The 24,614-nt window shown below is 38.8% G+C and overlaps 1 protein-coding gene and 1 long non-coding RNA gene across 3 annotated transcripts in view; one reads left to right on the top strand and one right to left on the bottom strand.

Moving 5' to 3' along the window:
* Positions 1-24,521, top strand: part of kcnk9 (potassium channel, subfamily K, member 9) — a 53,819-nt gene extending 29,298 nt beyond the window's left edge. Inside the window, exon 2 of the mRNA XM_042506670.2 lies at positions 16,939-24,521. Coding sequence (XP_042362604.2) covers positions 16,939-17,813 — 875 coding nt within the window. The 3' untranslated portion in view covers positions 17,814-24,521. The remainder of the gene's footprint in view (positions 1-16,938) is intronic.
* The window catches only part of LOC121957877 (uncharacterized), a 90,329-nt gene that overhangs the window by 13,426 nt on the left and 52,289 nt on the right, over positions 1-24,614 (bottom strand). The gene's annotated exons all lie outside the window — the stretch shown is intronic.

The raw sequence follows: 24,614 nt of genomic DNA, 5'->3' as shown, positions 1-24,614 counted from the left end.
AATTATCTCCAGATAAAGGATGACAGATGATATTGTGAAGTGATCCTCAACTAATCTCTCCTGATCCTGCAGCATGTGTCCATTAAGGATGTTTAAAGTTGACTTACCACAATAATAAGTAATGTTCAGCTAATCCCCAGAAAAAATACTAGCAATGTGCATTTCTACAAACCACGGATATATTACATTTGTATGCTATTATGTAGGACTGTAACTTTACATTTGTTTATGAGTGATTAGCAACCAAAAAACACTTAGTTATAGTTAGAAAAATATTAAGTAAAAAAAAAAACATAGGCAGCACAATTCCCACTGGCAACATGGTAATGTACCAAAACACTTTCCTTTTTCTTTTCAACTATTAACATTTAAATTTGACATTTAAATTTAAACATCATTTAAATATCACTAGAAATACAGCAATTTTGTGGTAGAAACAACTGCTTTTCATGCCACTGTCTCTGTTGGAAACAATTTAACAGGTCACAAAAAAAAAACCAAATAAACACTAGAACTGCAGTGATATCTTGGCAAACAGAAAAACCTTCCTGCTCCACCATAACTATTGGAAATTACACGATCACAATGAGTCACTAAAGACATTCATGTTTGGTGGCTAAAAAGCAGCTAGAAATGCAGCCATGACTCGCTAAAAAACCTAAAAATCACCCATAATTGGTGGCTTAAAAGCCGCTTAAAATGCAACAAGATCTCATTACAGAAAATTGTTTCTTGTGGCAATATCCCTGGTGGAAACACAGTTTTGGGTCACTTAAAAACACCCAGAATTGGTAATTAAAAGGCTGCTAGAAATGCAGCGATGTCTCGGTGACAAAATAAAGCCTTTATTGCCACTATTCTTTCTAAAAACAAAAACAAAAGAAAACGTGGTGATGGGTGTCTAAAAAACACCCACAACCAGTTTTGTACTTTGTTTCTCCACCTCCCAATGACAAAGTTAACTCATATACTTTATCACTTTGAAAACGTTGATATGATTCATATGAAATGTACAAATGTTTGCAGAAACATACAAATGCCAACATTTTCTCCTGGCGACTGCGCTGGAATATTAAACCACATGCATTTGTCAAGACAGTTGTCAAGTTTTTGGCCCCTTCGACAGCTTGGCTGACTCATTATCAGCAGCCAGAACAACAAAACAGAACAAAGGGAGGAACAATAAATAATTCAGCAAAACTTGAAGCTGCACATGAAAACTAGAATGTGTTCTGAGCAAAAATTTCGGATGTCTTTTTCATCATTGTTACTCTGTGGATATATGTTTCATCATTTAAGAGAACTACAGCCAAAAAACATCAACAATTAGCAGCAGTCCAGGCTTCAGTGAGAATGTAGCCCGAGTCTGTGTTGTTCTGCTGATAATCAATCTGAGCAGCTATAATGTTCTGGACCAGATTCAATTGGCTAAAAGGGTTATTGTACATGGTGTATGAAATGTCTTCAACTGCCTAGATGTTGAGCATACAAATGTTACATAACTGAATCAAACAGCACTGACACTGTCAGCAAGATAAAAACTACCTTAAAACACCTCAGTCAAACAGTGTAATCTGCTGTCTTGCTGTTTACTTCTGTTGTGCATTCTGCAACAAACTCAGGTGATGATGCATACTTAATTACAATGGTTCCACTCAAAACTGTGGCTGATTTGCTAGATAGCACCGGAGTTTCAAGAATCCCTAACAGAACTGAGGCAAGAACCAGAGTTGATTGACAGAAAAGGGGTATTTGAGGCAGATATGCCTACAGCACACACAAAGGTGCTTTGAGCTCAATGCTAACATGGTCACAGTAACAACATGCTGATGTTCAGTAGGTATGATGGTAACCACGCTGACAGTCTTATTTTTGCAAATTAGCATGCTGACATAGCTCTGAATAAGAACCACAGCTGCTAGGAGTATCATGGTTTTCCTGGTATTTGGTCATAAAGATTGTTAGTCAGAAGATTCGTAAAGTGTTTAATATCATTCTGTGGAGACATGAATGTGCATCCAAAATCTTTTACAGCATTCTATTCAATATTCCATTGTTGTGACATTCCACGCAAAACCACAAGTTTCATGGTGGTGCTAAAGTAAGAGACTATGACTATTTGTCCACATTTCATGGCAATCCCTCCGACATTTGTTGTAATGTTTCAATCCGGACCACAGTGGTGAAATGCACAACTAACAGACTAAAGGCTTATTTATACTCCCTTTATGTACAAAAGCTAATCACATTATAAAAGATCTCACTAACCATCTGCATAAGTCCCTCCAGCTACTACCATCAGGTCACTGCTACAAAGTCCTCCTGGCTGAGAAAAACACTAAAAAAAAAAACTCCTTCAATCCAGCTGCCACAAACATGTTAGTAATCCATATTTACATAAACACTATGCCACTTTGCACATGGCAGTATACTGTGATGTCTATTCTGTCTAAATTATTGTATGAAGTATTTACTCTGTTTTTTTAGAAACACATGCTGCATGGTTATTGTCTGAGTTGGTGTATGCTGAGACTACGTCTAAGACGATTTTCTGTCATGACAGACAAAAACATTTTCTGAATCTGAAAAATAGATACGTTCGTTTCAAACGCTGTAAACATCACTGCCCTCAAAATTACATGTCCTTTTTGACAGCAAAGATACAGCCAATAGATGGAACTAGAGGTCAGAGTCACACCAAAAACAAGGCGGTGGAGGACGTTGTAGTGATATGCCTTTTAACTGCGGCAGTGCTGACAGACGCTGACAGTGGTTTTTAGGCCATTAAGTTAATTATGACGAGGATGGTGAAATCTTTTCACAATACAACAGGTTCATTCTGCTATTTTTTAAATATGTTCATGGCCATGTCTTGTCTGAGCAGCACTACACTGCCCATACGTTCTCTGGTGGTAATGCACCATTTCAACTAAATTCTTTCGCTTTCAGAAAACAAAAATATGGACAAAACAAACAAAGTACTGACAGAGAGCTCTCTCCGTCTCTGTATCTAATGTTAAACATAAATGAGCACAAACACTGTCATCCTAGATACCCAAGTGTGGCTAAAAATACCAGATATTGAATCTCAATCACATATAAAAATACAGGGAGTTATGAGATCACCAGTTTATCAGTCTTACCCATGATGCTCGTTAGGCCTTTGTCTTATTACTTCTGCCTACAAAACCCTGTTGTCTGTGGCTGTTTCCTCTGATTCTGCCTCTGCCATCCCGGCTCCTTCTTTCCTACTTTCTCATTACCATACTTTGTGATGGCATCTCTTGCCTTGTGCATTCTGTGTGTCCCATATCTTGGTGACGTGTGTCTGCTGGCTTCTGTTCTTCATAGCCGTAGGGGGTTGTTAGTTGCGCTTCCCTGCTGAATCCTGCACTGCTGCTCAGATTCATCGGGGAACACACTCATGAGAAGAGCCTGTTTCACAAAATAGCAGTATAACCATTCATGGAATTAATGGATCCGCATCCTCTGATGCAAGTGTCATTAAGAGAATTAGGATAGACATAGCGGGACTTAGTCATGAGATGGATTACATACCTAGCATGCATTGGCTGTACCTCAAGATTTAAGGAATTCTCGAAGGAGTAACGTCTCCCACAGGCAATACTGAGGATTACCAGCTCCTCTGTATAGGCTGCTCAGCTTGTAGCTCAGACTCCCTTTTGTGTATCATCTACCTTGTCTCTCCAAGAAAAAAATTAGCTCTCAAGAGCAAACAGACAACTGAGGGACTACAGATTTGAGGCTGCACAATCCTTGTTGTAAATTGACTCTGCAAGGGTACGCTCACATTTCCTAATACAGCTGGCTTCACATCATCTACTGAGCACACAGATAAAACAAAATGACCTTACACAAACAAATTTTATTCATGTTTATTTACTTTTTTTTTTTTAATTGCTGCTGCGGGCAGTCACACACTTGCTCATTCAGAGACCTTGAGAACTTCCAGGAAATGTGTGAATAAAGATGCAAGCAATATATGTAGTTTGGCAGATGCTTCTTAAATCCTGTCATTGCATATGCCTCAATATTCACGTGGGGTCTGTGTTTGTCTTGTATTCCTAAACTGACGCATTTGTCAGGTCACCCTTGGGCATATGATTTGACACTTGGAAGAATCCATAAGAGTTTAAGGTAAAATGGAGATGTTTATCTGACATGAGTGTTTCCTCTCTAGAAACATATTCTCACTCCCAACTTGCCAAGTACTGTTATTTGGTCAGTGGTTATACATGACAACTGTCAACTTACACTCATTACATGCAGTGTCTTTTCAAAATAAACTTCTATTTTCACTACTGTATTATAAATACCATTTGGTTATTTATAGCACACTTGCAGCAAAGACATGTCAGCAGAACATCATGCCCATTGAAAGTGAAACTTAACCATTCATTCTACTGGATCAAAAACTTAACTTTCACTTATTAACAGGTGCAAACAGTAACTCTCAATGTATTTTCTACAAAAGAGCCAATAAAATAAAACACACATTAAAAAACAGTGTGATATAATTGTATGATAGTGATTAACAAGAAAAAGAAGAAAAAAGCTACCTCATGTGAAACAGATCTTGTCCCTATTTAGCCATCATGATAGTAGTATTGTTGAACCACAGCCATGAAATCTTAACCTAAAATAATTTCGACTTCAAGAACAAAATGTGATATTTTCATCACAGTCGGTATTTTCTAGGAGAGAGCAGCTAAAAACATTAGCGAAGCAGAAGCAATGTTTTTTGTTTTATTCCTTATCCATAATTAAATTGTTTTCTTTCTGTATTGCATTTAGCACTTTTTGTGTGTTCCAGATAAACCGAGAACATTCCTAAGCCAGAGTCCAATATTTCACCGCTGAAAAACTATAGTTGGAGTCATTTTTGTGTTAAATAAGTCGGTCGTTGAGAGCCGCAAAACAACATTTATGAAACCATGCTGGATGATGACAGTAAGGTGAATCTGCTATTTGTATGTCTTTCCCATGTTACTCTCTGTGATCTTGCACTTGCACATCTGTGGATAAAAGCACCGGACGAAACACTTAAAATGTAAATGTGATCTTTCCGTGCTGCAGGCGGGCATCTCTGATATCGGTGGAATTGCCTCTTTGTTGGCGCACAATTTTATGTTTGACATTTTTCCCCTTAACAATAGAGCTAAGACAACGAGCAGCTGAAAGACCATAACCGTTATGGCACCATAACAAAGTGGGATTGTGTGCAGACTTAGTGTTTCAAAAAGCACTGATAGTGAAAGGTCCCTTGCCTGTGGTAGGTAACCATGGTTTTCCCACTTCCCAGACACATTAAGCTCTTGTCGATGACGTAGTGGAGACTCAGGCAGAGAGCTGAACAAGGTGTTCTCACCTCTGTGCTCCCTGCTCTTCTTGACCTTCATTAAAATGCCATGGCCTGTGAGCAATTAATGCTGCTGGGGCACCTGGAGTAATATGAGGCAGATTAACCTACGGATCAAATAAGCGTTGATTTAAGCAACTGCTCGACACTTGTAGAGTAACTACCCAGGCTGTGTGTAGGTACTAATGAGGGACTACCTTGATAGTTTTATGAATAATGGATGGTATGGATTAAATAACAAGCAATGCATGAAAATGAGTGAAAAACAAAAGCGAGGTATCCTTTCCCTGCTGTGCTCTCTTGCAAAATAAGGTATTCAAAAGGTCAAATGTTAGGCAAGTGTGTTTCTATTTTAATTAAGTGTGAAAATTATATACTGTATTTATGCCTAAATTGGGTACATTGCAGTGGTTTTGCTTTAAAAGATTTTACGGAAAAATTAAAAAGTAGCTGATGAATTTAAAATGCATGTGCATCCCTTTGTATCATTCTGTGTCCCCTCTCCAAATTTAGAGGTGTTCGCTGATCATGGCACAGGTGAAGCTTTCCATGAGTTCTTTTTTTCCTCAGCAGCAGTTCGTGACTTAAGCAGTGGTTATTTTATTAGAGCCGGTCAGGTCAGATTGATTGATGAGACAGGCAGCTGCTGTGAGTGAATGCAAACTTATAGACCCAGCAGAATGAATGATTTAAGTTTCACTTTCACTGAACCTGGCATTCAGCTGCTCCATCTGTGCCCAGAGTATGCTGTGTGCTCTGTGAGTGTGGTGCAATGCATAACCAAACAAATATTTTAGTAGCGCTCTTGATGATCGGTCTAGCTCCAAAATTTGAAAATCTTTTTTTGGTAGCCCATGATTTAATTGTGGCTTGTCGCAATAAATAAATGTTGTAATGTTGTAATTAAATCAATGTGAGGAAACCCTGGTGTAACTTAAAAGGGGTCACTGGTATTGACAAAAACTAAAGAATAATCACCTCTCAGCTCCAGTGAGCATTTTAGCATCTTTAAGCTCAATGTTTGGATTTTACACCCACAATTTTAGTGTTTTGGTTCATCAGCCTTGTTGAAATTAACACTCAGCTTAACAGGAAAAAAGCTTGAACAACCCCCCTGTACACCACCTGTACAGCACCAAATGGCTTGCAGGCAAAGTTGGCACCTAGCTGCTAGCATAAAGCTACATTGGAAAAAAAATATGAGTGATTTCTGCATTTATGTTTTTCTCTGTGCTTTTCTCTCAATTTCAAAATTTCGGTGCATTTGGATAAAGCAACATTTACATCCAAACCAGAATACAGTTGTGAGGTTGTTTGCTTGTGTTAAGGGTGGAGTCAATTTTAGACAAAGACTGTAGTATCTAAGATGTTAATTACCAACCAATCACCAGAATAAATGTGGTCATTGTGCATTTCTGCAAACCATTACTGTCTAGTGGATATGTTGAAACTCACAAAAGCGATTGATTATGGCCTGGAAAAGATCAAGTTTTGGCTTAAAATTCCCACTTTTCATGGCACTATCCCCACTTGAGAAACACTGATATGACATGTACGAAATGCACAGATGTTACATATTCGTGGTTTGCAGAAATGCGTAATGCCAACATTTATTGTGACGACTGAGCAATATTTGCATTTCGTTACTATCTACTACTATAGCTCTGTTCCACGTGGGCGAGGACGTGGAAGAGGGAGAGTATCTGGCATGGTGTTGCGTGGCTTGTTCCAAACCTCTTTGTTTATTTCTTTACAGAGCCAGGGCTATGTATGAACACAGCATGCACAGAGAACAGACTGTAAGCAGACCATGAAGGGATATTAGCTGAATTTGACAAACCGTGTATGAGATAAAAAAAAAATTGCACAGCCTGCACCTTCAGACTGTGATGAAATCTTTATACACAACATCTACAGGTATTTTTAACTTAGATTTCTCTTATTTTGTAATGGATATTTAATGTTGCAGAGAAATGATTTCTACAATTCAGTTGCTTTTAGGGATTAATGTTGAATCACTTGGTAGCAGATGAGAGGCCGCTGGATCTCGGTGCCTGAACTCAAGATGTAGGCTGTTGGCTAATTCATTAAGCCATTACATGACCGTGAGATGTTCCTTTTTTTTCCTTCCAGTACAGAGAAAATTAAATATTTATGATATAATAATAGAATGATATAATAATTGGATTTAGGCTGCCGGCTGTTTCACTTAAGAGTATGAACAACAATGACTCACACTTGCTCGCACAGACCTATGGAGATCACATTGTGGGTGTGGGCAGACATTCAAAATAAGTCATAGTAAAGTGGATTGGAGCCAAACAAAGGTTGAGTCATGCAGTTTATGATAAGAGCTGCCTTGGTATATTCATAAATGTGTCAAACATTAGAGGCACTTGGGGATATGACTGTGGAGAGCCACTGGGGGTGCGATACATTTATTCAATTATAGAGTGAATTTTGTGACAGCTGAGAAATAGACGGCTGCATTTGGTTTGAAGGAGATTATGTGGCATCTGTTTGAATAAGTAGCTTTGATTTAGGGAAATATTTTCATGTATAGTCAAATCTGCTGTTTGGTTTTCAAGTATTATCTTGGTTAATAATTATAAGCCCTTTAAGATACACTGTTAGCCATGCTACAGACATTCACGGTCCCCAGAGGATACATTCACAATGACTATAGTGATCCCCTGACCTTTCTTCTAATCAACATGAAGTCAACATTTTTTTTCAGTAACATACGAACTGATCTCCATTATGTGATACAAATATTTATGGTTGTCAGAGGATGAATCAGTCACGTTTATTCATTCATTTGGCGGACACATTGCTCTGAAGCAATGTAAAAGTACGGTAAGATCAAAGCTACGGGAGCTCACAAAGAGTGCTTCATGGAATAACTGCCTCAACACCTGGTTCCTCAAGAGCTACAAGGCTTGCAGGTGCGTGAAGCAACATGTGAGTGTCTAGAAAAGGACTTTAAAAAAAGAGCACAAGAAAGATCAAGAGATAGAGAAAGACACTACACTACACTAAATGTTTATATGTGATTGAGAAAGTATGTATATGGCATGTGTCTTAAATGCATTTCTGTATTTAATTATCTGTTAATTTGCTTTGGGAACAATGTAACGTAAACATTCATGCCAATAAAGCTGATTAGAATTAGAATTTGCATTTGAAAGAGCATGGTGGGTGGGTACTCTCAGAGGAGGCAGGTCGAGCAATTTTTGAAGACGGACAGAGATTCTGCTGACCAAATTGAGCTTGATCGCTCACTCCATCAGCTAAGGAGCATACAAGGGACAAGTTTGTATTGAGTTTTTTTGTCTTGCAGTGATGGTAGAACTTGTCCGTTTGTAGATGGTTTTGAACAAGGAGGCTCATAGACCAAGTGGGTGTCATGATTTTGGACACTATTTGGCTGAGCATTAGTGAGTTGAATTAATGCGAGCACCCACAGGGAGCCAGGGGAGTGATGAAAAGTGGAGCAACATGAGCTGTTTTTGGCTGGGTGAAGACCAGACGTGCTGCTGCATTTTTGGACCGTTTGCAGAGTTTTTACTGTGCATACTGCTGGCCATGCCAGAGGGCTGTTATAGCAGTCAAGACCAGAGAGGAATAATCATAATGACTGATCCCCCGACTTTTAATCTAACACCACCAGCAGGTCAAATTCTTTACTTATGCCGTTAAAATTCTCAACAACTTTTGGATGGACTGGCATTAATTTTGCTCAGACATTCAGGGTTCTAAGCCCTGAAGGAAAACGTCTCCCTTTAGACTCTTTAAAAAACTGGAAAATAGTAACTGTGATGTCATCTATTGGTTTGTGGACTCTGGTTCAGAGTTCAAAATTTTGCCTGCCGCCATCTTGGATTTTTCAAGCCAGGAGTGACTATATTTGGACAAGAGAGTAGAACTTACCCTTACACTAGCTGGTAGCTTTGTTAGCATGGTGCTATTTCAACTACAGTTAATTGAGATAATGATATTTATTTATGCTTGTGAAAAAAACAAGTTAAAACTATTAAAACCAGGTGTAAATAAGTAAGTAAGTAAGTAAGTAAAGTTTTATTTATATTGCACTTTCTAAAACATGCAATTAAAAAAGTTAAAGTTAAATTAATGAATCAAGTTTCAAGAAGTTTCAATATGGAACACCAAGCAATGAGAAACTGACAACACAAAAACAAAACAAAAACATAACACACAGAGTTGCTCTATGTCTATAGTATTATGTATTTAGGCAACCTGAAAAACTAAACATTCAACTCTTTTGGGAGTGTTTTTGTACTACCAAACCCTGAACAAGACTTTTTTAGGTAACCAAAATGTTACAAGTAAGTTTCATGAACTGAAAACACAGCGACAGCTACATCTATGCCTACAGATGATGAGAAATTATTGATAGAGACTAAAATAGTTTTTTTGTACCACGTTGTAAACATGTTTATTTCTGCTGTTAAGTAAGACATTTGAACATGGGGGTCTGTGGGGATTGACTTGTTTGTGGAGCCAGACTCAAGCGGTATTTCAAGGAACTGTAGTTTTTGGCACTTCAGCATTACTTGTTATTTTTCTGCCCCAGCGTTTGCAGCTTGTTCTCAGACAATGTATCCCAATAACTATTGTGATCCTCTGACTTTACCTCTAGCGCCACCATGAATTGACATATAGAGCTGTTAATGATATTGCTTGATTGACATTTGGTACATGAATTCATGTTCTCCTTTGGGGATCTCCTTCTTTTCATTAAGTGCCACCATAATGTCAAGATGTAATTTTTATCTTAATGTTTTGGTTTACAACATGAAAAACTATTGACACCCAGCTGTTCTTTGTGCTCAGAGCTCATTAGCAAATGTTAGCAAGTTAACGCGCTAAACTAAGACAGAAAACATGGTAAACACACCTGCCACATGAGCATGTTAGCATTGTCAGCGTAAACACATCAGTATGCGGTCTCACAGAGCTGCTATCGGGGCTGAACACGTGTTCTTTAGTGGCTGGAGGTTGTAGAAAAATAAGACTTTGACATGGAAGTGTGTTTAGCTACAGTTTTTGCCTCTACCTACTCCCAGTGACTCTAAAAATATTTTCTTGAGGCACCTTTGTGTAGACGTGTTATCACACTTCCCACTCTGGTTTGTTCAAACATTTAAAGAGTGACTCAACAGATGTGCAGTGAAACAGAAAATGTTCCAATTGAAATGTTTTGAGAGAGAAACGGTTGCACTGGACTGACCTGGAAAGCTGTTTATTTTAACTAATACTAAGGTACAAAGAAAATGATAATTTTACTAAATTATTTTGTTACTAATTTTTTTTTGTGTGTCATTTTTTAGCAGATGGCCAGCAGATTTGGTTTTACTCCACTTTTGAATGCCAGGATTAGGGAGAAATGCTGACAATGATTTTCATCTGCAGTTGTTATTACAATATGTGTTTTTTTAGCAATCAGTTGTTGTATTGTTTATTATAATCCAACCTCCTCAAATATTAAGTTTCACAAAAGGAGGCCCAGAAAGATTTTTTTTTTTTTTTTTTATCAAAAATCTGTTTTGGAGACAATTTCTCAAAGACTACTAGTGAGCTTCCCCACATCAGAGTTACATGCTCACAAACTTACAGCATCTCAATTAGTCGATTGCAGAGCGCCTCTCTGTTGCAGACACACTTTGTGCCTCTGGCTGATAAGACTTGGTGTGTTTCTGCAAACAAATCTTGTCTGCTGCAGCTGGCAAGAGAATATAGATTGAAAATATGTTACGTCCTCCTCTTTAGGGTGCTTGCATGGCTGTCCATTTTCCAAATGTGTCTTATTATGTAATGTTTGAGTGACCAGGCCTTTTCTTATGCTTTTATCGTTCATTAAAGAGCGTGACTTTCTTTCCACTGCATACACACTGCACTGAACACACGTTTTCACCTGTGCACTCATGAGCACAAAAGCACCTGTGCGTGGCAAGGCTCTGTGTGGCAGAGCAAATATGTCTGTTCCCAAGACAACAGCAGATAATAGAGTCATTATAACAGGACAAACAGATTACAGAGTGCAGCGGCGCTGCAGAAAACCACACATCCCATCAACAACTTCAAAGAAATACTTTAAGAGACTGGCTCAGAAAAAAAAACAAACAAAACATCTTTTACTTATTTAGCGCTAAGCAATTACTTCTTGTGTGCGTTTTGTTTCACGAGAGACCATAGTTTTGCATCTGAACTTGTGCAGTAGTTGATTTTCCATAAAGAAAATAAAAGTTACCAGTCTAGAAAAGCAAATTGAAAACCTTAAGTCCAGTTTAAAGGATTTAGGGGGATATACTGGATATATTCTTTAATTGTATAATTACCTGAAAATAAGAATAATTGAAACTGTTTTAACTCAAGTTAATTCAATTTGAAGAAAAACACTGATTTGTGATGTGAAACTGCTTTATTTAGAGAACTCTAAAAAATTTGGCTCCAGGTAAAAAGCACCTGAGCTGCTGAACAGGGTGGCAAGTTGTCCACCCTTTGGGAGATTGGTGGTTCAATCCCCAGCTCCCCCATGTCAAAGTATCCTTGGACAAGACGCTGAATACCAAATTGCTCCAGATGGCTGTTCTACCATTGAGTGAAAGTTGAAAAGGATACTGAGTAGCAAGTGGCACCTTTTACAGTAGCCCTGGCCACCAGTGTATGAATGTGTGTGTGAATGGGCAAATGTGACAGGTGTCACAAGTGTTTTGAATGGTAAGAAGACAAGGAATGTGCTATACAATGTAGGTCCATTAACCTGAGTGAACAACAGTGAAGAAATTCTTCAGATGGTTGAAATCTGCAATCGTCACCACTAGTTGTCATCTTTATTGATCTATTAAAGACAGTAGCCAAGCGGACATTATCTGGTTCAAACACATCACAGATGATAACTTGTAGTTAATATCCACTCTGTAGGTCTGCAGGTCGTTCCTCTGAGACCCTGCTAATCCATGTTAATTATCCTTCTACATATTGCTTTGGAAATTGCAAAGACACTAATCTGAAACATGAGCTGCTATGACATCACTGTGGGCATGAGTTCAGAGCTTTTTATCTATTTGATATACTGCTTTCATGACACCCTGTGTTGTTGTTATCGCAATGCTATCAACCATCAGCACACATTGTCAGGCAATCATCTGTTTTAAACTTAAAAAGATTTTGGCAAATCTAACAGGAACACATAAGTGTGGTGACCCTGCAGTTGGCGACGGTTGAATCAATACTTAATACACTCCAGTGTGATTGCAGCAGGGGAGAAGCTGTTTAGAGCGACAGTCACACAGAAACCTCAAATGACTCGTCTAAACAGAAATAGTCTTTAGCTGGTATGATGTCTTCTAAGTGTGAGACATTATGTTGAGAGATTATCTGCGGAGGGGATTTGTGGTAATCTGCCCGCGCAGTTGAGTCGTCGCGCAAATCGAATGAAAGTTGTCGTCTCTTCCCAGCTGCCACTGTAATTCATTATGTCCTAATTACTGCACAAGAGAAAATTCAAGCAATAAGAATCAATATCAATTAATTTGCTAATTTTGAGCAAGGAGGGAAGAAGACAGATGGCTGGGTAGAATACAAATATGTCCTGCAATGTAATTAGAACTGACAAACAATTTTGGGATGCCAAAAGCATGTTTTGCTGCATTTCGCACGATCTTTACTTTGACCCCGATGGGTTTTTCACAAGCTGCATGCAAAGGTGTCAGAATAAATTGTGTGAGAACACTGTAGAGACTACTACTATGAATTGCTCATGTCTTGCAGAAAAAATAGAATCACAGAGTTAGATCATAAAAAAATGGAATGGAATGGAATCAGCTATAAAACACGGAATATCTTGGAAAAATGGGGTTGCAATCGACAAAAACAATGACAAAAGTTTCCTTTACCATTATGAGCATTTTTTTCACAGAGACTTGCAAAAAACAACAACTTGGAATAAATGTTTGGGTTTTTTATGGGCACGTAGCTTCTGTCCTCTGCTATCGCTACCAAGACTTCCCTCTATTCTGCTTATGTTGTCTCCAACTTCAGCATTGGTAGGTTTGACAGGAAAGATATGCGACTGCTAGCTTGATCGCAGTCTTTTTTTCTCGGTCAGCCAAGCTAGGTCAGTTCCTGATCTTTTGTGCTTCTCGGGTCGTCCAGACTCCGGATTCAGCACCTGATGACTCTGCATCAAGGTAGCCCTCACACATATCTCCAAGGTCAAATGGATGTCGTCTCAAAAGCTCCTTTACTGCCTGTTCAAGGTGGAACTGCTGCACAGTTATGCCACCTTGCTGTTCTATATAAAAAGGTATGATTGCAAGTGATTTCGCCTTTAAGCTGCAATAGGACGTAGTGACAGCACCAAAACGGTTCCTAATAAAGAACAAAACAGCCGGCTGCATGGGACCATGGGCAGGATGAGCATGATGCTTCAAGGATGTGATATGTATGTGACCCACCGCAGGGGACTTAAAAAGCAGTAGCAGGTAGCAGCTACCAATAACCATGTCCTTTTTTTTTTTTTTTTTAAATAAGATGTTAATAATGTGTAAACACATTTGTAAAAATAACATTTATTGGGTTGTATTAATTATTATATTAATGCATTCACTAAGCTATGAGGAGAAGTGCAAAAAATAGCACAATGTTGTATTATATCCAATTCAGTCATGTTTGTTAGATTTTTAATTAATAAATAATCTAATTTTTAATTTTCTTATTCATTGATTCACAATGTGACCAGACAGTCTTCCTGATGACAAAATGTGCTTTAATCATAAAATTTTGATAGAATGAGGATGGAAAACACAGAATTTGAGAAAAAATAAAGTGGATTCTAGAAAAAATTTAGACAGATTTAAAAGGCCCTAGATTTGCATCATATTTGTCTTGATTAGCTCATTTCCACAAAGCATATTACTTTTATTATCCCTTCTGGTTGCATGAGAGAACAGTGGAGAATTGTGTGTTTAAGGCATTTTTTAACAAGGTTGCTGTTGTTGATAGAAACCTGTGGAAATACCGTTATGCGCTCATTGTCCGAGGAATTAACTCAGCTCATCTGCAGTCAGTGCACAGCAGTGACATAGTGTGCCGCCGCTGACCCGCAGCTGATCCTTCACCGTCCTGCACAGACCTCAAACTTCAAGGCTCCACCAGTAATACCACATCTTTCACCACAGTTAAATGCACTTTACATTTTTGTTTCACATTTTCCAGACCATGCCACAGCATTTTAGATTGTTTGCTGGCAGCCCACATTGTTCTATTCATTTCAGCTCGCTATGAACTATGAAGACTGAAACTTACTTTAAATACTGTAAATAATCCACCATGTTGGTTTGGTCTCCAAGGTCAAAAATTATCTATCACTGTTATGCATCATTGTGGATGCAGATAATAAAACCCACAAGTGCATTTCGAGACAATTTATCTTCACAATGCTCTGTGATAAACATAAATGGATGGCATAAGCAGGAAGGAAGGGAAAATGTAAAACTTTTGGAAGATATTTTGAAAATGGTTATCGGTATGGCAAAGTGTTAATGCTCTGTAGAGCATATTTCCTCACTGGTGTAACACCAGGGCAGGGGGTGGTCAGCTGTGGTCTGCTGTGTTTGTGTACACATGGCATTATAGTGCCGCAAAACATCACTACTGCTGCACAGGATGTAGAAGATCAACACTAGCTGGCAGGGAAAGCAGGATTATTAGAGTGAGTGAAGTTAGTTTTGAATGTCAGTAACAGCTATATATAAATATATGGCTTTCTCCCACTCATTTCAGATGTAGCAACATCTTGGGTTTTTTGTTTAAATGTAATAAAGTTTGGGTTGCAAAGGATGAGCACCATTATATATGGATAAGTGTTTAGTCATGGAGATACGATTTGGGTTTTTCTTCCACTTCCATTTGTTTTTTTAGTATTGAACCAGCATCAGATCTCTTCAACAGATTTTGCTTTGAATTAGGCAGCTACTTTCATACACTGGGTCCGAGATACAATCTATAGATGTTCTTTTTTAGCAGATACAAGGCTAAAGTGGATACCTATTAGTTTTATTTTTTATCATAGATGGAATAAATTACTACTTAGAGTCCCCTTCCACTCAAAATGATGTTTTTTTTCTGTTTATGTCCCCTAAAATCAGTGACCTCTACTTTATTGACTTGTATCAATTCAAGTTTGTAACTTGAGGTATTCTTACATTCCACTACTGAACGGGGCAATGTCTGTACACAACAACTAAGGTCAAGTTAAGACGGCAATCTAAGGCCAAGTTAAGACGGCAATGGCCCTACTAAAGACAGAAAAGTCTTTGCTTTGCAGAGATGACATTTTGTGTGTGTGTGTTTATGTTGTCCGATGCTCCAAAAATTATTAAAAACACTTTTCCTGTATTTTTAAACTTGGAAACAGGTCAATTTGACCCGCAACATAACAGGAGGGTTAAATGAATTTGGAACTCTGAAACTTTGTCAATTTCAATAAAGGAAACTGATACAATATAGGATCAATTATATAAATATCACATAATTAATTCTACCTTTCATACCTTGATAATGCATTTCTCCTCACAGTACTGGTACAGTACTTTTCTTTTTACCTCAGGCTGATAATACACATTGTACATACAAATAAGTGCCCTGGTTGCTCCTGCCAATAACATTGCTGCAGTCGAGTCGTTATTTTTTAAAGTGTAACTAAACACATGCTCCAGTGGGCGGAGAGCCATATGGGAAAACACAAAATCAATATCTGAGAGCGTAAAAAAAATACGAAACTTGCTCAGGACATGTCAAAAATGAATAAATAAATAATGCCATACAGTACACCAAAAATATTATGACTCCATTTGGAAGGCAGTTGTTGAATTGATGCACATGCCAGCTGAGGGTGGGCGTTTGCTGGCTATGATTTTAGTGTTTAATGCTCACAGTTATTGGCCGTGGTAGAGGAGCAATAATCAATACGACACTCTTTCTTTTTGTTTTTTCCCAGCCCCGCATATTCAACAGCTTCATTCATACTGTAATCTCCTGCAAAGCGCATCAAACAATTTGTATTGAATTTGAAAAATTAAACCTATCACAGTGTATGGATCCTATTGTTAGCCCCACAGGTTGATTTTTCAAAAGTCTGTTTGTGTGTGAGTCAGCAGTTTGTGGGCTAAAGATAAAGTTTAATTAAGCTAAAAGCTTCATTGGCTCTCCCATGACTCCTCTCAGATCCATCCCACAAACTCTTCTACCTCACCGGAAACTTCTGACTAATTGGACTGCCCCGCCCGCCATAATCTTTGAGTCCAAATAAGATTAATGAGCAGACACATTTCTGTGGCATGCACCTATTCAATACTCCTTTTGGCAGTGCTTGCAGACTCTTAAGAAGATTTCTTGCTTGGTCATGTTTGTAAACAAAAGCTGATATGGGGCTTTTTGAGTAGTGAGTATGAGGCTTGCAACGCCACCGCCGCCTCGCAAGCGCCCGGTGAAATCTTTCACTAATGTGTGCTGTCTGTCTGCTCTCTTCTCAGGGTATGGGCATGCAGCGCCGGGGACTGACGCAGGAAAGGCCTTTTGCATGTTTTACGCCGTCCTGGGAATCCCTTTGACTCTTGTTATGTTCCAAAGTCTGGGCGAGAGGATGAACACTTTTGTCAAGTACCTCCTGAAGCGCATCAAGAAGTGCTGCGGCATGAGCATCACCGACGTGTCCATGGAAAACATGGTGACTGTAGGATTCTTCTCCTGCATCGGCACGCTTTGCATCGGCGCCGCTGCCTTCTCCCATTACGAAGACTGGAGCTTCTTCCAGTCTTATTATTACTGCTTCATCACATTAACAACTATAGGCTTTGGGGACTTTGTGGCCCTTCAAAAAAACCGGGCCCTCCAGAAGAAGCCCCTGTATGTGGCCTTTAGCTTCATGTATATCCTGGTCGGCCTGACGGTTATCGGGGCCTTCCTCAACCTGGTGGTGCTCCGCTTCCTGACTATGAACAGCGAGGACGAGCGGCGGGACGCCGAGGAACGGGCCTCGCTAGCCGGCAACCGGAACAGCATGATCATCCACATCCAGGACGAGACGCTGCAGCAGGGCCGGCGGCGGCGCGAGCCATACCGGCCGGAAGTGACTGATTTGCAGTCAGTTTGCTCCTGTATGCACTACCACTCGCATGACTTCGGCAGCTCTGGGGGAGGCCTGGGCTGTGCCTTTTCCCATCAGAACTCATTCAGCTCGCAGCTGAATCCCAATCAGTACTTTCACTCGGTCTCTTATAGGATTGAGGAGATCTCACCCAGCACCTTGAAAAACAGCTTCTTCCCTTCGCCCATTAGCTCGGTGTCTCCGGGTCTCCACAGCTTCACAGACAATCACCAGCTCATGAGGAGAAGGAAATCCATCTAAACCCTTACACACACAGGACTAATGTGTCCATGTTTTATACACAAGGTCAAACATTTCCAATGCTGCTCCTTACCAAATCTTATTTCAGCACTTTTTTTTTCCCCCTTTTTCAGTTGTGTGTAATATACAAAGTATTCTTGGGAACAGATGAAGAACACTGTGCAGAACAGCGTGGACACAATGGGATGCAAAGCATGAAGCATGGATGTCTATTTTTTCAAGAGACTGCTCCATTGAAAAACACAAACGACCTTCCTTGTTTCAGATTTACATGACAAAATTGATATATTAACTTTGGTTACATACCAAATGATGCACACTTGAGGGAAATGCTATTTTTCAAAAGGGAGTATGCTTGTTTCACCTTAACTTGAAGAAACTTTTACCGTTATGTACTACTCCATTGCCTCACTGCAGACAGAGATTTTAAAATGACTTAAAGCATCAGGTATTGTTTTCTATAAGCAATCATATATTCCAATGATTTCACCACACATCAAGCCAAAATATTGTTGCCAATATTAGCATGTGCATTAGATGTCATTTAATGAGTGTGCCATGGTTTTGTGACATTCTTTAGTCTGTTTGTAGAACAGCCGTACAGAGGTGTCTGCTTGTCTTGGATTCAAAGGATCATGCTGCTGTTATTAATCTTTCACCCTCATCTGGAATCGGATCTGGCCACAAAAGCTTTAATTTCACCTACGGCCTTTTTCATAATGACATGTAAAATCGATCTAAAGGAGAATCCACTCTCGTCTCTGCTTTTAAAGAGATTTGCCAATTATGGGGTCTGTATTAATGGCTGGTTTTGTACTTTTCTCTCATTGGCACTCATACTGAATATAAGTTCCAATAAAGTACACTCCTCTTTACACTGATTATTTATCTCCGATATTATAGGTTTTTTCGATTGATTACACCAACCGTATAGGGGTAACTCCAATGTAAAAGAGGCCAGCTTCCTCATTTACAGTAAAGACCAGAATAGACCAGAATGCAATCATTCAGTGATTTATTATTCCATTAAGTTAGGGGACACACAAGACCGATTTAAAAACAGAATAATGCAGCCGAGGCTGAGACATTCTGACTTTTAGTCGCTATACTCTTACAAATAAGGGTTCTGAAAGAGCTCTTCCTGGAGGGCTGATGTTCTATCTAGATCCATTTGTTTCTAAAGAACCCTTTTCCGAAGAAAGGAGTTCTTTGTGAGACGAAGGGTTCAATTAAGGGCCATTTTCACCCATGGAACTATTTTTGGCAGACAGAGGACTTCAACGTTTGTTGAAAGCATGGGTGTTAAAATATCCTCACTTCAAAATACTCAAACGTTTACCTATATTTCAAAATATATTTTGAAATTCAGATGTATCTGGAATCCCCTTAATCAATCTATTTTAATTATGTTCTGCCACAGTTGATATCTCTACTTTCATTTCATGACATACAATACCACATCTGACATTTTTTTCACAGGTAACTGGTACTTGCCATTTTGTGTTTGTTCTAATTTAGAACCATATTTCGGTTTGCAATCCTACTGCACCATTGAGATAGAAAAGAATCCCCCATAGCGTTATTTCACTAGAGCTCTTCCCTCTAATTATATAATTTTCAACCATACATTTAGAGTGGTGTGCTGGACCACATGAGCCCGGGAGCTTCTTGAAGCCTAAGGCTGCTGAACATGGTTCCCTTGGCCCCAGGTTAACTTGTTAAACTAATACCATGATTACTGGACGAGAGATCTGTGGGTCATGTAGTCAATTACTATTTTTAGAGCACCCTTGGGTTGGTTCTAGATAAAACCCTTGGAATATAAAAGGACTTCCAGGAGAATCCCGTGAGTGGGTTCTTGTTAGCGCCCTAAGAAAGTAGAAAGGTTATGGACAAAGCACCCAGAGAAGGTTCTGGATGGAACCAATATTCCATAGAGGGATTTTCTGTAGAACCTCTCATAGACAGTTCTTTGTGGAACCTTTCACAGATGATTTCACCTGGTCCTCCAAAAAGGTCCCTCCTACAGGGATACAGTAAATAATCTTACATAGTTCTAGTTAGTGCCTTCATTTCTAAGAGTGCAGTAAGGCTCAAGCTCTAAAAACACTAGATCCTACTGTCTCCATGATGCAACTCAATGGCATCCTTCATTAGACCATCACTGCCTCCTAAATGGCAACTTTTTGCAAACTGTACATCTCAAGTTTGTCACGCAGTCTGTCGTTCAAAAAAATAAAAAAAATAAAATACAGCCCAAGCTAAGATGACATCACAGTGACATCATCTAGGTTATTTTCTCAAACTCACCACACTATACAACTCAGTATGCACTCAGTAATACTCCTTGTGACGAGAAAACTGAATGTCGTGTAAAATGTCATGTGCCCCTTCAAGGCGACCTTGCAGAAATGGTCACATGATCAAGACATGTTCTCTACAAACTACAGTGGCCAGGTACCTCAACACAACCACCTATGGTTGGGTGCAACAAGTTCTCTGAGAGGTATTATAGAAAATGTACCTGATGAGTCAAGTTGAGGGAAGTGAATTTACAAGTTCTTGGAAAATTATCAAATGACTGAAGTTAATGAAGTGATGATATAAGACAGTGTAAGAGGATCAGAAGGTGGATTTTTCCTTTAACCTGCAGCTACCAAAGTGCAATTAAATGACTCCAGCTGAATTTCTAAGCAGTTTTAATCAAAGGACTTGCATGATTATGCTCCAAAGTCCTGCATAGTGTATGATGCATGCCTGTAGTGGCTGACCCTAGGTCTGCTGATGAACCCTGCTCGGATCTAACCACGCAATACTGGGAGCAGAACTGTTTGACGGAAAAGCATGCAGATCTAAACTGACAACATTGGAGGTTTGGGTGCACTTTGGAGCCATTAGGGAGACACGACCTGATAAAGGCATCAACACGGAGAAATAGTGAGTGTGAGTTAATGTGAGGGGACAGTTGGAAGATCACAGATAAGAAAAAGTTAATAACATCAGTATGATCCTTTCATTTTCTGTAAAATATCAGAAGAAGGAAAAAGGATAGGGATTTTTTATGTTTGAAAGACCTGATAAGTGCATGAACTTTGTATGATGAATGGGGAAATAATTTAATAACTTTAAACGTATCTTAATGGCAAATAAGGATGATTTACAATACGAGCTGTTTCTTTTGCCAAAGTCCTGCCATTCTTAAAGGGATATACTTTTGATTTCAAATGTTTCATTCAAACAAACTGTACAATAATGTTTGTTCTCAGGTTTGAATGAATCACTTTTTTGGGGGGTTTTTCTCTTTTAACAAACACAATCCCACAAGTGCAAGTGCATTGGCCAAATAATACAATGTACATATCAAATCCTCACTTCCAAATAGTAGGAATTTTTAGAGAAATGTGACTGAGATGCATTATCTCACTGAGGCCTGATGCAAATATGTACAATGTGGAGTCAGTTTGCATTATAGGCATCATTTGAGACAGGGTTGGAAAATATTTGGGCAATTCTGGATATGTGTGTTGATTACAGACCTGTTTTAAAGCTCAATACTAGCTGTCAAAGACAAAATATTCACATTCATCATTGACCTCCGAAATTAAACAGCGCTACATGGAATTTTGGCCTTTAAAGCTGCAAATGTGAATTGAGTTTATGTGGTTTGCAAAGATTGGGGTAAAGGGGGGCTTTTATAAGTAACGCAGGGTTGGCACCTATTTTAGTTCTTCTGCAAGCTATACCATTTGAAATCAATCAATATTTCTGGAAACCAACACCATTTGTGGACCTTGACTTTCAGGAAGTGTTACCTTCAGTTTTTTTGTTTCAGCCTAGTGTTTAACAGGCTTCCATTAATTTCCTGGGTAGCTGATCATGCCTCACAAAGGGAATGCCACTCTGTTTGGACAAATGGTAAAATGCCATGGATCCCATTCAGTCGTGTCAAACCTAAGCAGGCGTGGAGTCTGAGATAAGTCCTACAAGCATTGTTTCATTATTGGAACTAATACCAGCTTATCTAAATATCCTGTACAATATGTTTATAACAACCTTTGGAATAAAAAGGCCTTTTCACGGCTGAGATGCATATGTATTTTTACACATTAGCATACGTGCCTTGAAGAAACAGCGGTCAGTGTTTCTGTTGAAAGTGGGCACATTTAAATGCAGCGGATCTGTTTGTGCTTTAGCAAACCTGTTGGAAGGTTATGGAGGTCTGGAGCGCAAATGAGGTTAACGTATAGACAGATCTAAGACCTGACAAATGAGTTCATATGAGGAGATGAAAATAGACATCTGACCTTACACCTACCGTCTATAACCATGTCCACACCAAGCGCCAAAGCAGACTAAATCTCTCCCTTATTTTTACAAGACATAATTGTCCTATAACAGCTTGAAAGATTGTTCCAGTTCATTGCAACTTGGGCCTTCTTTTTTATAGTTTTGGCCCCTAATACTTTTGGCCTACCAGTAATTGCTGAGATATGGGAATGCCACAACATTGCTAAAAAGACGTCAGATGGGTAAAAAAAAAAACAAAAAAAAAAAAACTGGATGATTAAGCAGGTTCAAAGGTAATGCTTCCGTGATCACCAATAATAATCCGGCAAAAAATCAAATCAAAATTCCAAAAACAATGGATGAATGGATCCTTATAACAAGTATTGGCAGTTGAGCTAAGGGCTGATCATTGTCCAAAACAATTAAAAACACATGGATGAGTCACACTGTTGCACTGACCTTTCAAGTGAACATCTGTGCATTTGAGTAACATTCACTAAAATATAGGACAAAACTGAGCCTACCTGTTTTTAAAGCTGCATTAATTGATTATTTTTGGCCACTAGGGGGCAGTACAATAAGTAAAACCCAACGTTGACATACTGTCACCACAGATTGTATATTATAATGGATGTAGCTACCGTGATGTCACCTAATAATTTGTGGGCTCTCATTTTGAAGCCTCCGGTTTGGCATTTAGCCATCACCATTTTGGATTTTTGGAGCCAGAAGAGACCATATTTGGGCAAGATGGAAGAGCTAAACCTATCTCTCAATGCTAGCTTGATAAGCACTGTGCATTTACCGCTATGGTTAAATGTGATAATGCTAATGCTAATTTTTCTAGCAAAAAAAAAAAGAGGCTTAAAACAATTAAACAATATGTACTTACTAGGAAAACTAAACAAGACTTAAAATATTAAAATGGGTGAGATATGAACAAATATATTCCTGTGTAGTTGTCACAAATGAGAAAATAAGCTATTAAGACTCAAACACTTTTTTTGTACCAGTTTAACATAGTGGTCTATGGGTACAAGTGGCCATTCAAAGAACTGCAATTTTGGCACTTCCACGTTGACTTAATTTTTCAGCCCTCGGAGTTTCTGATTATCACAAGGTAGAAGGTAGATTTACGGATTAAGTTTAATACGATATTGGTCTGATATTGACATTGCTCTGATTGGTTGATTATTTGTGATCACACTTTCTTGAAAATTGGTTTAGATAATCTGTTTTAAGGTGTGGCCGTTCATTTCTTGTTCTCTGGACTTCTTGTTCCCAGGTTTCAGCTATTACTTAGGTGAATGCAATGTTATAATAATTGCTAAGAATTAAGTGCAAAACTAAGTCCCACATTGCAATAAACTGGAATTATTCTTTTAACATTTCCAATACAGACAGGGTTGAGCAAATACCTACTTAAGATATGTTTCACTGATGGTGATCAGTGTCGTCTACCCTCCTTCAGTTCAAACTTTTCCAAGCAACATTTTGGGGAATGTATCAGCCATAATGGATCTTTTTTTTCTTCCTTTTTTGAACGGAAGCAGCAAACAAATGAACTCATTTGCTTTTCATGAGCTGCAAGTCAGATCATTTCTCCCACCCCTCCCACACATATTACTCAGATTTGTCTACCATCATGCCAAATGTCATATTGATGGTCCTCGACTGAATGTTACTCTATAACACAGATGGCACAGAGAAACAGCCACACACGCCATTGCTCTCAAGAGACAAACAGTGGGACATTTTATTTTCTTGAGCGTTTCCCTGCCACGCGGCATCAAACGACAGAAAGGTGAATTTATTCCTGACAGTTATTGGTTTGTTTTTCGGCATTTCGTACGTAGCTGTGCTTGGCTTCCAGGCGCTGTTTACTGCATGTGGCAGTATGTGCAGGCCATTTCTCTGTCAACAGTGCCATGTTTTCCGACAGGGACAAAGAGACACAAATTGCACTACTATCTGTGTAATACAATATAATAGAACGGCTGTGTTCCATAACTTCTATTTGTGAAATATCCTTTGCAATAGGTTCTTCTGTAGGATTTGATGAACAAATAATATCATGTACCATATTCCTTACAGGAGATTATATCCCATCTCGTTGGCATCCATGTGGTTTGGCGGTTATGTTAAACCAACTGACGTCTTCTGTCACAATTTTGAAACTGATGTCTGTACAGTACACTCCAGTGTGGGTCCCCCTCTCTTTTCACCACACAGAGAAGAGATTGTTGAGAATTGTTCAGAGTGAAATGAACATTTTACATAACATTTTACATTTGTATGTTTTCTTTTGGGTTTTTTTTGGTGCGTGTGTGTGCATGATTTGGTGTGAATGACTTACTAGGTTACACAGCCTGAGTGAAGCCATGACACACTTGAATAAAAATGATGAGCCTCCTTCTGAAACCCTCTGTCTTCTTCTAACTGTCTCACATCTCAAGCTGCTCCACTGAAAAGTTTAATTCACAAATTTAATCGCAAATTTTCATTGTTAAAAAA

This window comes from Plectropomus leopardus, chromosome 17 (assembly GCF_026936395.1).
Source record: "Plectropomus leopardus strain MGB_pleo_1.0 chromosome 17, ASM2693639v1, whole genome shotgun sequence".
NCBI lineage: Eukaryota > Metazoa > Chordata > Actinopteri > Perciformes > Serranidae > Plectropomus > Plectropomus leopardus.
Note: the sequence above shows the minus strand (reverse complement) of the source record. Positions and strands in the feature narration are given on the sequence as shown.